The 15522-nt window shown below is 44.0% G+C and overlaps 1 protein-coding gene across 7 annotated transcripts; it reads right to left on the bottom strand.

The window, feature by feature from the left end:
- Nucleotides 1–407: 407 nt before the first annotated feature.
- On the bottom strand, nt 408–9495 carry LOC100306816 (nuclear receptor coactivator 4). 7 transcript variants are annotated; one of them, XM_082978791.1, is made up of 11 exons: nt 8622–8740; nt 7589–7805; nt 6280–6422; nt 5184–5324; nt 4913–5001; nt 4591–4699; nt 4116–4217; nt 3858–3980; nt 2582–3643; nt 2337–2429; nt 408–2066 (listed from the first exon to the last, which is right to left on the bottom strand). In XM_082978791.1, the coding sequence occupies exons 2-11, from the start codon at nt 7668–7670 to the stop codon at nt 2061–2063; spliced, it is 1950 nt and encodes a 649-aa protein (XP_082834917.1). In that variant the 5' UTR covers nt 7671–7805; nt 8622–8740; the 3' UTR covers nt 408–2060.
- Between the last annotated feature and the right edge of the window lie 6027 nt (nt 9496–15522).

Raw genomic sequence — 15522 nt, forward strand, 5'->3', positions numbered from 1 at the left:
GGAGGTTATAAAGTCTGTTCTGCTTATCACTACTGTAATCATATGTCAGAAGCAATAGGATGTATTGCTTTGATTGCTGTTTCAAAGGAGAACCAATGTCTTCCCTTTCCTAGCTCAAAAGGTGAAAGTCATTGTTAAGTAACAAGTAATCAAGCCAAGTCTATATTTGGGTTGATCTTTGGCTAATGTCGGTTATCGGTAATCATGGGAAGACTGCCGCAACTGGTTTTATCTAATCCACAACTCGGTTGCAACAGCAGCAAATATTCTTGGTATCAGCACAACATTGTATAACGCTGCACTGTGCATTTCTCAAGACTAACAGCCTATGCTTGCAACTTGGTTTGGGCAATAAATGTTCAAACGCAACACTAGGTTTCCAGAAGAAGGAAGTACAACCACAGCACTCAAGGTTTACTTGTTTTTATTAAGAGTTAAGTATGGTACAGGTATCACTCCAGAGAGCATAACACAAGTGATCATATGGATAGTTCTACTTTATGGTACAAAGCATTTGCACAGGCGCACCAGATGAACTGAAAAACCAAGTCCTAGTATCAAACACTAGAACCATTCATCGAGCACCATAGACGGGTTGGCTGACGTCAAGAAACTGATGCGCGCATCAATATGTCCGGAAGCCGCACATTATGACTGAATGGTCAGATAGCTAGCAACAATGACAAAGCTGCCATGTGGGGAGTCGTAAGTGGCTCGTATATTATTTATACCATTTATTGTTTTGACTGATTTCATGTCAAAGCAAATATGGCTAAAATTCGCTAGCTAACCAACAAATGTAAGTATGTATTTGAGAGAAGTGCTCATTGTGCAGATGTATTTGTTTTCAATAAACATATGGCGACTTAATAAAGTTTACATGTTGTCAATCTAAATCAACCCCGTCTGTTTTGCCCAATAGTTGAGCACCCGTCGGTTTTGTTGCTAAACAACCAACCCGTCTGTGGTGTTTCTCCTCTCCAACTCTCCTTCACAGAGAGCCATGTACACATTTTCAAGAATCTTTGTTCTAAGCACTATGGAGAGACAGCTAAAGAAGTATTATGCAGAAAGACGTACACAAAAGGTCATCAATACATGTTCATTTGATTGGTACTAAAATGTTTACGCGGGAGATGTTTTCTTCGTTGGATTCAGCCAATCGAAAGTCATATCAATGGAAACTCGATATTGGGCACAACGTTTTCAGCTTGCATCTTTTGTAACATGAAAACACTTGCACAGCAGTGGAAATCTCAACACACAGGTGATATATAGGAGGCAAGCCGACCCCGTTTTCACAATGGATCCGCTAAATACAATGAAGCAAACTTTAGGCAAATAAAGCAGAACCAGAATTATGGTAGTGCGATAAGGGTAGATGTATTGGGAATGCCTTTAGGTTTAGATTGTAAGATCAGAAGAAGACATATAACAATGAAAAGAATGGCTTTGTTTACATTACTTGATACTCTTATTTGAGTATAGGGGTTAACCAAATACCCACAAGGCATAGTCACTACAAAAACCAGCCATTCATATTAGTGACATTCATTTCAGAACCCTTTACCACATTCCATAAAAACAAGTGTTCCTAAAACATGTTTGATTCAAATATCTTATTTCTGTCGCACCAAAACCTCCTGCCTCACGTCACCCCCAAATTAAAGGAAAATAATGTTACATATTCATGTGAGCTGGTCCTTTCGGGACTAGTGATTCTCAGTCACATTGCGGATTCGCTTTAGAGCCCAAGGCTAATCTTGCTAGCTTGACAAGGTATTGACAACTCCACTGTGATTATAGGATGCAAATTCACAGAATTCCATCAGACCTAAATGCTCAGAACAATCAGATAATGGTAGTAGCTCCAGTAACCCCAGTCTACTTCAGACTGGGGGCAGGAGGCATATCTCCATGACAACAAAGGAAAATAAAATTAAAAAAGCCCAGTCCCAGGAGAGAATTGGAGGAAAAGGGGAATCAAGACATTGTGTGCGAGGATCAGCATTGAAGTGGCTCCTCAAAAAATATCTTCAGAAAACTACTGCATATACTTGTCACATCTGGAAAAGACAGGGAAAGGAAGTCTAATTAATCCAGGAACAAATAATGAACAAAATGGACCAAAATAATCCCATGTTGGTGTTCAGAGAAATACGACTATTTCAACATTTCTCAAACTCGGTCCTGGGGACCCCAAGGGGTGCAGCTTTTGCTTTTTGCCCTAGCACTACACAGCTGACTCAAATAATCAACTCAACTTGAAATCGGCTTTGTAGTGCTACGGCAAAAACCAAAAAGGTGCACCCCTTAGAGACTATTAAGATTCTTACCTGTATAGGGACCCTGTGTAGCCACTTCTCTTTGTCTCCACCGATTTCCATACAGGAAAATAGATCACATACTGTGGGAGGGGCAAGTCGCTCCTGAAATCAGACCAAGGAACACAGTATGGTCAGTGACCCAGCTTTTGCTTGAGGCTTAAATAGATTCACTGGTTGACAGATTACAAAAAAAAAGTATTACAAAGACTACTATACACGAGTTTGTCCCATCAGTCCATGATCCATAACCTTACCTGAGCATTGGCCCTCTTGCGGACAAGCCACTTGTCTTCCTCTGGTTCTGTGCTGGGTTGCTCCTTTGTTGTCTCCTGACTCGGTGTGGCAGCGGTGCTACTGTGTGTCTTCTCAGGTAAAATCCAGCACTCTGGCTGCAGTGGTTTGCTTAAAGGACTTTCTGACTTGGGGCCATTGAACTGGGAGCTGTGTTCCTCCATGCTGGCCTTTTCACCCTGGGAGGCTGGTGGAGACAACCAGGCTGAGAGGGATGACATGACTGGGGATGTGGAACCCATGGTCTTGCGAGGCTCGCTAGGGTAGAGCCAGGCCTCCAGGATGGCCTGAACCTTCTGTTCTTGCTCTTGATAGTCGAGGATGGACTGCTTGCTGGGGTTGTTCTTGTCCACAGAGACCCCGTTCTTGTCCCGACCCTCCTTCTTGAGGAGCCAGGCGCAGAGGGCTTCTTTGCCGCAGTTCTTGTCACACACACACTGAGAGTAGCTGGAGCAGGACTCGTTGGCTTTGCACGACTGCTGTACTGGAATAGCCTGCTGCAGCCAGATCTCCACAGAGCTGGGTGTGTTGGGGGTTTGGGGTGTGGTGGTGGCAGGGGTGATGGCTGCTGAGGCTGGGAGGGTCTTCAGACACAAGAGTTTGCCCAGGTTCTCAATCGCCACAGGCTTGGTGTGGGTCGCACAGCACGATCCGCAGTCGGATTTGAGCAGCCACTCGCTGGAGGAGAAGCCCTCCTGGAAAGGTTTGAAGATCTGCTTCCACCTGTCAGGTTCAGATGCCTGGCAGCTCTTGCTGGTGGTTTCCTTGGCAACAGTTGCCGGGGTGATGAGCCAGTCGCTCAGGTCATCAGTCTTAGCCCACTCTTGCTCCTCCTCCTCTTGGCCCACCTCTTCCTCCAGAGCCATGTCTAACTCAGACTCATCGATTTTCTCGATGGAGAAGGTTGAGCTGCTGCTACAGCTGGTTCTCTCTCTGATGGGAGTCTTCTTTTGCAGCCACATCTCCAGATTATTCAGCTGGCCCCAGGCCTTGTGGAAGTCAAAGGGGGCCATGGGGCAAGATGACTGAAGGACAGAGGAAAAAGAAAACAGTCCAGATGCTAAAAATAGTCGGTGTAATCAGCCACGCAACTCGAAATTTCAACACTATTTTGACTTATTAACTTCAAAATGGGTTTTCATGTGAAATTAGATGTGGTAAATGTAAATTAAAAGTTCACCCTGTTTCTCGATAGACTAAAAACCACAAAGAAGTTAATTTCCCGCCATCTGCTCTCACCTGAACATCCCTGCGGGTGATCAACCAATCCTGTGGGTTCTTGCTCGACTGGTATCCAACTGGGGCAGTAGTCTCTGGACGGTTTCCAAGGAGCCAGTCGGCAAGAGGTGCAGACTCCACCCTCTACAAACAAACAAAAAACGAGTGGGCATGTCAGTACAGTGCATTTCTGTGTGGGTGGGGACTCTGTGCAAAAGCAATCCAGAGTCACCACCGCTTTAGATGGAAAAGTGTCATCTGTGACATCAAGGTACAAACCTGTTTCTTAGCTGCGATTGGACAACCCTCCTGAAGCCATTGTCGCTCGCTGGCATTTGAGCTTTGAGAGGCGATATTCAGCACAGGGCCTCCTTCCACGTGCTGGGGAGGTGAAAGGGAAGTTATGAACATTATATCAATAGTGACCATGGGAGATGTCAGGGTATTATGTAAGAAGCACTAACACATAACATGGATCGAGGCCACAAGGTAATCAGTCATCTAGGACAGCATAACCAGTAGAATCACTATGTTACCTCAAAACTCCAATCCCCAACATTTCCCCAGCATGTTGATAAGACGCAATTGTATACCTCCACAAAGAACATCAGAATTTGTTTTTCCTAACACTCTTTCCTTGACTACAACTGATATTAAATATAAAAATGTACATGTTAAAAACCTAGGATATATACCTTTAGTAAACCTAAGCCGTGTGTGCATTTCTGCTTGTAGCTCCCAGTGGGTCACGTACCTGGGTGGCAATGGTGCCAAAGGAGGTGATGGCCTGGCGCAGGGAACGAGTGTCAGCCTGGAAGCTCATCTCAGGGGTTTCCTCAGGAGTCAGGTTCAGAGAAGATAACCTGAACACAGAGACATTTTAGTAGTCCACCCAAAATTCACCCCACACATCTCGCCATCCTCTACTAAACGCATTCCACGCTTCAGGATGACAACGATAGAGGTATTATGGAAGCAAATACAGAAAGGCTGAAATGATAGCTCAAGCGCCATGTCTTAAGCGGGCTCCCAAACCACATTCGATCCAAGACAGTGGCTATTGTGCCGTCTCGTACTTTTCCATGCAGCCGGTGAGCTGGTTGGCCAGGTCGTTGCTGTTGGAGTTTTCCAGCTGATGGATGAGAATGTCAAACTGGCCTCGGAGCTGTGGGCAAAAGAGAGAGGGAGAGAAAAGGAGAAGGTCAGACCTGGCGCCATTAACCCGAAGAGGTGGTCACTGAAGTAAGAAACAAAATGGAACTTGATCTTCAGAGGTTTCTGAGCAGACACTGTGCAGAGTGCAGTGAATCTTGCAGTGAGTGTGCAGACACCTGGGTTAATACTCACCAAGTGAAGCTGATGTAGCTGTGCCTGCAGAGCCTCTCCCTTTAGCTGCTGCACAAGGTCAATCTGCTCCAGGAGCCACACCTCACGGGAACGCATAGACTCCAGGTGTCTGCTGATACAGGTGTGAAGCTGGGACTTCACCTGTAAACACCAGAGAAATGAGCAAAACAGTAAAAAAATATATATAATAATAATCTGCATACGAGAATCCCCCCCCCCCCCCCCCCCCCCCCCCCCCCCCCCCCCACACACACACACACACACACACACACACACCACGCTCGTCAAGTCATGGCCCTGAGAACTGATACAGAACACTCAAGGGCTGAGTAGCTTCTTTAATCTCCTGCTGCTGACACTAAGCAAGGTCAGATGCACAGACAAGACAGCACACTGACCTATACACCCATCTGCAATCTGCTCCAAGCATAAGGGCAAAGAAGGGCATTCACATAAGGTTTTACCTATTCCTCTGCTTGTTAGTCAGAAAAAGGTTGATTGATTCTCTAAGACGCAGTGAGAAGTGAGCTGCTGCAGTAGTGGATGCTCTGCTGTCGGTGTACTCTCAGACGGCAATGACCAGCCTCTCCCCCTGCTGCTGCCTTATAAAAAGGCAGGTCTGGGGAACTCTATCCCGTAGTCATGCTTCAATTATTGGTCTCTCCGGTTCCCGTTCTCACCCTCATAACATGAGCCACATACTAATCATTAACTGGGGTCACGACAGGAGGACAAAGACCCATTTAAACAACACATCTAACATATCAGGGCTTAGCCTGTCTGCCACAGTTATGACATACAATAATGCCATGGATCACTTTGTGGAATACTAATGATTACCCTGCCAGGTGTACTAGGCTTCCCAGCACATCAAAACATACACCCAATAGCCATCTGCCTTCCTGAGGCCTGGGGTGACTAACCATGGTGCTTGTCCTAAATCCTTGAAAACTACTTTGTTTAGAGCATAGAGCCCATTGTATGTCCTGACATAACCGGAGCACAAAGACTGACCCAGTGGGGGTTCCTCCTGAGCCACTAGAACTGTGTCATTCCTGGATGGGGCCAAGGGTTGTAAGAGGGTCTTCTGACTCACCTCTCTGGAGTTATCCTGGAGCTGGACCTCAGCCCTCGTCACCCCGCCGATGGCGTCCTCCAGCTGACAGCGGGCCTGCACACACTGCCTGAGGGTGGCCTTCTCTCGCTCTTCCACAGTAAACATTCTGCAGAGAGGCACAGCTATTACAGGGTTAACCTTTGCGATATAGTATGTTACTTTGACAGAACAGCATTTCTTTGCGTTTTCTTTCCAAAGACTTAAATCCTCCCTTTGTTCAGTGAACCACTGTCTGCTTTCAGGGATCAACTGTGAGTCGAATGGGGGGTTGCGCTTGAACAATCGACAAAATTCATTGGCTATGCACTAGTAAAGTGAGTGCTTCCCCTAGTCAAATATTACGTGAGAATGGTAATATGTTACAGTCAGCAGTGAGGTTAGATTTCTGTTCCCTTTTGCTGTGAAACCCCCACATCAACTCTCGCTTTCCTGCTCTCTCTCGTTTTCACTTCTGCTTTACATCTCTTAACACAGAGAATTTTAGGGAAAGTAAGTATCAGATTTAAGAAATGAAACAAGGTGCATACTACCATTACAGTAGACTAATTGTCATTGTGACCATCAACAGACTCATGATCAGGTTCCAGGCTCCACAGGGAGATCCTACTATACTGAGTGCTGTATACTGTTAATCACTAGCATGTGTGGAGACTCCCGAAAATTGTTCATTTTAGCAAGGGCATTAAGTTGGAAGGAATGTTTAGGCTAGGCTATCAGTTCTAAATTGGTCTCATAGCTTCTTGTTGACTCAGCCCAACACCAGCTTTGAGGTATCTCACATAATATCCCTCACTCTGTCATCATTGAGCCCACAAAACCGCATCCTAAAATGTTTGCTCAATCACTACCTGTCATAGCCATTGTGCCGGGTTTTTGACAGATTAGTTTAGTTTAGGATATCGGTTCCCAAGTATTCCCACATAAAGACGTATGTGATCGTATCTAAATGTAAACAAGTTATGATGAATTTATTGTTATTTTCAAATGCAATCTCTTTTTGGACATTATTATAATAATTTGTACACTACAAATTCACAACTATGTTCCGGCCCCCTAAACATGCATTCTCTTCGCCAAAAATAGTCCCACCATTTAATCGAGTTTTAACCGGTTGGTCAATACATTTATGCGGGTTTAAATGTCATGTAACCTTAACTCCGGTAAAAAAAAAAATGGAGGCGCTTGTCTCGACGAGGCTCAAATCGTCCAGCTGGCCATGTAAGAACATGGTGTATTCTTGAAAAACAGCCGTACAACGCCAACCACAAACTCCTAAGGTTATAGCTACCTTGTGTTGCTGGGTCTCCAGTGATATCTCTCCGTTTAAATCCTTTGATATAACTCCCTTGCTGTTTGCTTTCATGTGCCATTTATTTATCAAGCCCCGAACCAAGGCCGGTTGCTACGTCATAGGTTGTTTCCGTCAGATAGTGGGCAAAGCAACCCTTTCTTCTATTTCTATGGCTCAAACAGCATCAGTTTCACATTCCACACGTACACCACCACTAGTAGGAAGAGAAGGGCCCTTCAAAGGGGGTTCAAGACAGACAAGCGAATCCTTTTCAGCTTGTCACACACACACACACACCCAAAAAAATGCACAAGCCCAAGGCGCGATAAACACACGAATGATTTTCCATGTGGGAAATACACTTCCAGCCATCACCAGAAAGGCGAAGAGTTCCACACTCACTATTTCATATGATTGGAAAAATTGCACATATATAACAGCTTCTTCTTTCCCATAGTGATACAAATCAAATCTTATTGGTCACATACACATGGTTAGCATATGTTATTGCGAGTGTAGCGAAATCCTGATCCTGGGGTCTCGAAGGGGTACACATTTTTATTTTTGCCCTAGCACTACACATCTAATTCCACTAATTAACTCATTAAATATTTGATTGGTGGAATCAGGTGTTAGGGCAAAAATAATGAAATCAAATTGTATTTGTCTCATAATGTTACGTGTGTAGCAGATGTTATTGCGGGTGTTGCGAAATGTGCACCCCCAGGACTAGGCGAAACACTGTCTGGGTGGGGAGCCCATATAACACTATCGATTATTACCAGCATGTTATCTATAGCTACCTAGTATAATTAAACAAATGCAGTCTCTTGGCTGTTTCATACAGCTTGCCCGCTCAATGAAGTCGAAAGACGTTTAGCTACTCGCTAGCATTACTGTAGCAACTAACTTCACCTTAGCTAATTTGTGTGCGCAGAGGTCGTTAGCTAAAACAGCTAACAGAGTTAGACAGCTGCCGTTGTTTCAGAACTTAGTAGCTAAATGTTTACATGCCACCGGCAGCACCTACCCTTTCCCCTTGTATTGCACTTTTGACTTAGACATCGATGTAACTAGCTCAGTGGTTTTACAAATATAATGAACACCGGCAAAAGTCAACTGCTTCTCTTTTCACCGGGGAAAAACCGAATCAAGTATATAAACCCTGGATTGCATATGTATTGGCCATTGTGAGGATTTGAAGCCGTCGGTCGGCCATATTGGCACTTCCAAGTAGGAGCATCCTCCATAGGAATGAATCGAATTCTCCAGTATTTCAATGAAATGTTAAGGACAAAATTACAAATAAGTATTTTGTTGTAGTGGGGACAGTAACATTACAAAGGAAAATATTTTATTTTATGTTTAGCTCACAATATAATGTAAATGTAAGAATAAACGTGTCAAAAACGAATGTAGACATTAATAAATGCCTTTCTATAGCTTCTAAAATGTTTTACAATGGAGGTGTGCCAAGATTCTGCCCGTTCTACCGGTCACATTCTGTTAAAGGTCCCCAACGCACACACATCCCCGGGTCACTCGTCTATTCAGTTCACTGCAGCTAGCGACTGGAACAAGCTGCAACAAACACTCAAACTGGGCAGTTTTATCTCAATCATGGACACTCTTACTGACAGTTGTGGCTGCTTTGCGTGATGTATTTTCTCTACCTTCTTACCCTTTGTGCTGTTGTCTGTGCCCAATAATGTTTGTACCATGTGTTGCTGCCTTGCAATGTTGTCTTAGGTCTCTCTTTATGTAGTTTTGTCCTATATTTATGTTTTTATTTTTTATTTATCCCAGCCCCCTTCCCGGCAGAAGGTATTTTGCCTTTAGGTAGGCCGTCATTGTAAATAAGAATTTGTTCTTAACTGGCTTGCCTAGTTAAATAAAGGTAAATAAAAAAAATATGGCTCCGCGGTGGATTCACTACAGCGTCCCCGTAGTCATCCAGGGTTTATACATATCGTTGGTAAAACCAGACAGAAAGAGGCAACGCGAGAGGATTTACTCCACCCACAATATTTTTGTATGTAGATCTATGAGTTGTGCGTTCCCACACACTATTAGACGCTGTATTGCTGCCTTTCTCAAATCGGAGTACGAATTATACATATAAATATTTTAATAGCTTTACACCTGGTGCAGGCCGGTGGGAATAGAGAAACAACAGCTTCCTTGCTATTTCGTTGCTGCCTGTCATTTGAACCCAAAATTGTTACAAGCGAAAATGTGGTTACATAAAACAGCCAGCTCACAGAGGATTGCCCTCAGCATACCACCTGCAATATAAGAGGACATGCTTAAGTCTACCTCCCCACATTCCTCACTCTTCCTTTCTGGGTGTTTCCCCGGTAACAATAACCCACAATGACCCGACCTCAGCCTTGTCAACAGAACCTCAGCCCTCCTTTCCATCCCCAGATACCTATGGACCTTCTTAAGAATTATGATGTGCCTTCCCCGTTCCTCCACTCATGTTGCCACTCCTGGGTCAACCCCTCTGCTATGATGCTCCTACACCCCCCAACAGGACCACCATATCTACCTCCCTCTTCAGAGTTACATTATCTAGTGCCTCATTTCCCCCTACCTAAAGTGCCATCAACAGCTCTATCAGGTTTGGACATGACTTTGACTTCCCTTCTCTCAGCGGAACCAGGCTAGCAGCAGAGTCTGAACACAAAATTACCCTTTTATGCCCCACTTCTTCCCCCCATCCCAATGCCCACACTCGTGTTAGCGTTTCAGCAAAGACTGAAGCTCCACCAGACAGCCGCATCCCAAACCCTGCTCTCCCACTGCCTGGGTCCCTTGACCCATCTGAAGATCTGCAAACAGAGACCCCACGCCCGCTGTAGATGTGCCTCAACCACCACAAGGCAGTCCTCAGTCCTTATTTCAAAATAAGAGTCCCTCGCTTTGTCATGCCAAAATAAAAACTCCAGCGATTTCCTATTTTCTAAATAATTCTAATTCTCGACACATTGGTGCGGCTGGCTTCTGGGTTAAGCGAGCAGTGCGGCTTGGCAAGGTTGTGTTTTGGAGGACGCATGTCTCTCGACCTTTGCCTCTCCCGAGTCCATAGGGGAGTTGCAGCGATGAGAAAAGACTAACTACTAATTGTATATCACAAAATTGTGGAGAAAAGGGGGTAGTAAAAAAGAAAAAAATATAAGGTTTGTTGAGATCGGTGTGGAAGAACTTGAACAAACTGCACAGAGCCCTGACCTCAACCCCATCAAACCTTTGGGATGAATTGGAGCGCCGATTGCGAGCCAGGCCTAATCTCCCTATATCAGTGCCCGACCTCACTAATGCTCGTAGCTGAATGTAAGCAAGTCCCTGCAGAATTGTTCAAACATCTAGTGGAAAGCCATCCTAGAAAAGTGGAAGCTGTTATAGCAGCAAAGGGGGACCAACTCCATACTAATGCGGGGGGCCAGCACAGAAAAAAAAAAAACATGTATGAAATGTATGCATTCACTACTGTAAGTCGCTCTGGATAAGAGCGTCTGCTAAATGACTCAAATGTCAAATGTAAATTATTTTGGAATGAGATGTTTGACGAGCAGGTGTCTATATACTTTTGATCATACAGTACCAGTTTTGGACATACCTACTCATTCCAGGGTTTTTCTTTATTTTTAGTATTTTATACATTGTAGAATAATAGTGAAGACATCAAAACTATGAAATAACACATATGGAATCATGTAGAAACCAAAAAAGTGTGAAATCAAAATATATTTATATTTTATATTTGAGATTCTTCAAACTAGCCACAGTTTGCCTTGACAGCTTTGCACACTCATGGCAGGTGAGGTAGTCACCTGGAATGCATTTCAATTAACAGGTGTGCCTTGTTAAAAGTTAATTTGTGGAATTTCTTTCCTGTGTTTGAGCCAATCAGTTGTGTTGTGACAAGGTACGGTGGGAATACAGAAGATAGCCCTATTTGGTAAAAGACCAAGTCCATATTATGGCAAGAACAGCTCAAATAAGCAAAGAGAAACGACAGTCTGTCATTACTTTAAGACATGAAGGTCAGTCAATCCGGAAAATTAAGAACTTTGAAAGTTTCTTCAAGTGCAGTCGCAAAAACCATCAAGCGCTATAATGAAACTGGCTCTCGTGAGGACTGCCACAGGAAAGGAACACCCAGAGTTACCTCTGCTGCAGAGGATAAGTTCATTACAATTAGCTGCACCTCAGATTGCAGTCCAAATAAATGTGTCATGACGTGGCCCTTTCTGGGTATAGATCGTGGCTTCCCCCTCTCCTACACCCAGGTTCTGTTATCTCAGGTCGTAAGTTCCTGGTGGAGACTCTCTCTCCCTGGTCATGCAGTATGGAGAGAGTTTCACAGTAGAACAAAGGAACTTCTACTACATCACAGAATTTGAGAACTGAACAATATCCATATTTTGGAGAATGTGTAAACGGTCTAGGTCTGAGTCAGACCGAAACTAGATAAAGAGAAGTAACCACTGTCTGGTTTTGACATTTTGATCTTGTGACAGTAGACAATGCTAATAAATTCAGAGAAGCTTCTGCTATGTTCCTGTTGTCAACTTCTGTCAGCAATTTCATTAATAAAGGTTTTTGATTGATTTACTTGAAGATATTGTCTGAATGCTAATTTCACCAATGAGCCAATGATTGACAAGGACCAAGGAACGAACCCCAACAGACCCCTGACGTATCCCTTACAACAGACACTATCAGGAGCCGCCACCATGAGTAGCCAGAGACTAATGAACTGACTCTCCAGCAGACGGACCAACGATTCCAACAGAGAATATAACGACATATTGGCGTAAATATATTAATTGCAATTATTCCCGAATGAGCGAGCGTTCATGTGCAAAGGATTAGAATTTCAATGAATATAATTATCCACTGTGTGTAGTGATCCATTTTGTCTTTCCCGCTCTTTCTCAGTCCACATGATGCTTTGCTGGTGACACTGTCTGTGATTTATTTAGAATTCAAGGCACGCTTAAATAGCATGGTTACCACAACATTCTGCAGTGATACGCCATCCCATCTGGTTTGCGCTTAGTGGGACTATTATTTTGTTTTTCAACAGGACAATGACCCAACACACCTCCAGGCTGTGTAAGGGCTATTTGACCAAGAAAGAGAGTGATGAAGTGCTGCATCAGATGACCTGGCCTCCACAATCACCTGACCTCAATCCAATTGAGATGGTTTGGGATGACTGATAATTGACTGATAATTTCCTCATATGAACAGTAACATTTATCAGAGGTCAGAATATAGAGATTGTAGAGGAATACAAATACCTGGGTGTCCTCTTGGACAATAAGCTTCAGTGGAGTAAATGTACAGACCTGATCTACAAAAAGAGTCAACAGAGACTGTACTTTCTCAAAAAGCTTTTAATGTAGACTGTACTATACTGACTCTGTTTTACAAATCTTTCATTGAGAGTATTTTAACTTTTTGTATTGTTTGTTGGTTTGCAAATACCACTGTCAGCCAGATAAATATGCTGAGAAGGATTAACACCACAGCAAGCAAGGTACTTGGAGTCAAACAGACAGGCCTGGATGAGATCTTTAAGGTCAGGGCCCTCCGCAAGGCTCACAAAATCATTTTAGACCCAAGCCACCCCCTGTAACCGGACTTTGAAATACTCCTCTCTGGGTGCAGGTATAGGGCACCCCCTCAGCAGGAAAAACAGAACCAGACAATCATTTGTGCCAGGTGTGATATCCCTCCTAAATAGCTCGGACTAATGTTCCTATCGACTCAGTAAGGCCAGCAGGCTAATCTTTATTATTTTAATGTAATTTTTTTAATGTTTTATTGTATGTAACTGTTATGAAAGTTGTATTGTCAATTTTGTTTTGTATTTAAATGCCACTTTAAATGTGTACATGACACTGCAACAACATTTCCCCATGGGGACAATAAAGTCAGTAAGTAAGTAAGTAACTCTGTCATAGGCGTCGAAAGGGAAAGACCAAGGCACAGCGGGTATAGTGCTCATCTTCTTTCTTTATTTTGATTAAAGTGAACACTTAAACAAAAATACTAACAAACGCCAAAATGACAGTTCCATAAGGTACAAGACTATAACGGAAAAAAACCACCCACAAACCCAAAGGAAAAAACAGGCTGCCTAAGTATGGCTTCCAATCAGAGACAACGAGAAACACCTGCCTCTGATTGGAAACCATACTCGGCCAAACATGGAAAAAGAAACATAGAAATAGAAAACTAGAACCAAAATCCCCTAAACCAAAAAAACACAAAACACACAAAACAAACACCCCCTGCCACGCCCTGACCATACTACAATTACAAATGACCCCTTCACTGGTCAAGACGTGACAAACTCAGTAAGATCTTTGAAATTGTTGCGTTTATGTTTTTGTTCAGTATATATATGTTTTTTTCCCCCACATTCTTCCTTTCTCCCTATTATTTGGATGGCAGGTAGCCTAGTGGTCAGATCGGATCCCCGAGCTGACAAGGTAAACATCTGTTGTTCTGCCCCTGAACAAGGCAGTTAACCCACTGTTCCTAGGCTGTCGTTGAAAATAAGAATTTGTTCTTAACTGACTTGCCTAGTTAAATAAAGGTAAAATATGGCGTTAAAGTTTATCCATTTTCCACCCATCCAGTAGGTGGAGGCATGCACCTCTAACGTTGTTTGTGGACAGCCATAATACCATAGAAGAAGCGTCCACGATCACGGGTGGGTCTGAGGACAGGAAGAGAAGACCGGAGGAAGTGCGATGAAGTGAAGGCATAACAATGGTGTTTAGTATAAACCTACGTCCCCGGAATACAAGCCAACTGGAATTTCTTAAATCTACTTCATCGCTTGAGAATCTTGAGATGGAGGCGGATAGTGGGAGTTCAGAGATCGAATCCCACAAGAAAAGTGAAAAGGAACAACCTGGGTTGACAGGTGTGGGGAAGGCTTCAGAGCCTCACCCTAATGAACAGGGGAATGCCCAAGATGAGTCTGGCCCAGTGGGAGTCTGTTTCGTGGAGAAAGTGGAGCCATGTCTTCTGGCCGACCAAATTTGTGGTATCGGGTTGGGTGGGGAAGAAGGTGGGTGTTAACTCTGTCAAAGTAGATTTTCTGTGCGTCTTCCGCCCAGAAGGAGTGGGCGCTCAGCTTCATACGCCACAGGACAAGAGCTGTGTCTTGCTTTTCTCTCTGGAGCAGAGCACTGCTGAAAGGAGTGATTTTGGGGGTGGCTTTGAGTGTGAAGATGGATCAACTGAAGTTGAGGATCCCTGGTGTCTGTGATGCATGCCGTTTGGTGAAACGCAGACCTGGTGGTGAGCACGAGACTGAGGAGACCCTGTCTATCCTTTTGAGTTTTGATATTGAGTGTTTGCCTGATAAGGTCATGCTAGGATATATGAGCTATCCTGTGATAGCGTTTGTTCCGAATCCATTTTGATGTTTCAGGTGCCAAGATTATGGTCATGTAGCAGCAGTGTGTAGGTTGAAGATTCCGAGGTGAGACAAAGGAGTGTGTAGTTTGAAGAAAAAGTAGTCAGTTTCAGTTGTGGGGGAGCCAATGTTGCTGGGGATCAGAAATGTCCTGTGCGAGTGAGAGGTTGAGGTTGCCCAGGTTCGAGCAGTGCAGAGTGTCATTTGCTGAGGCGGTGAGGGAAGTAGAGCATGGTAAGCTATAATGAGAGGATACCAGTAAGTAGTAGGCCAGGACTGAGTGACCTGAATAGTTTGTGTTTTACCAAGGTCGGTTTCTTGGCGAAGTAGTGGAATAAGGGGCGTGTTTTGGTGTTATAGTTGCAGGGTTATGGGTGGTGCAATTCCCCCCCCTTTTTTTGTTTTGTCACAATGTGTAATGCACACTCCGGGCTGTGAAGGGCAGCAATACGCCAAAAAGCATCTAGTCTGTCGGAAATTCACA

The sequence above is a fragment of the Salmo salar genome, chromosome 01 (assembly GCF_965601325.2).
Source record: "Salmo salar chromosome 01, fSalSal1, whole genome shotgun sequence".
Lineage (NCBI taxonomy): Eukaryota > Metazoa > Chordata > Actinopteri > Salmoniformes > Salmonidae > Salmo > Salmo salar.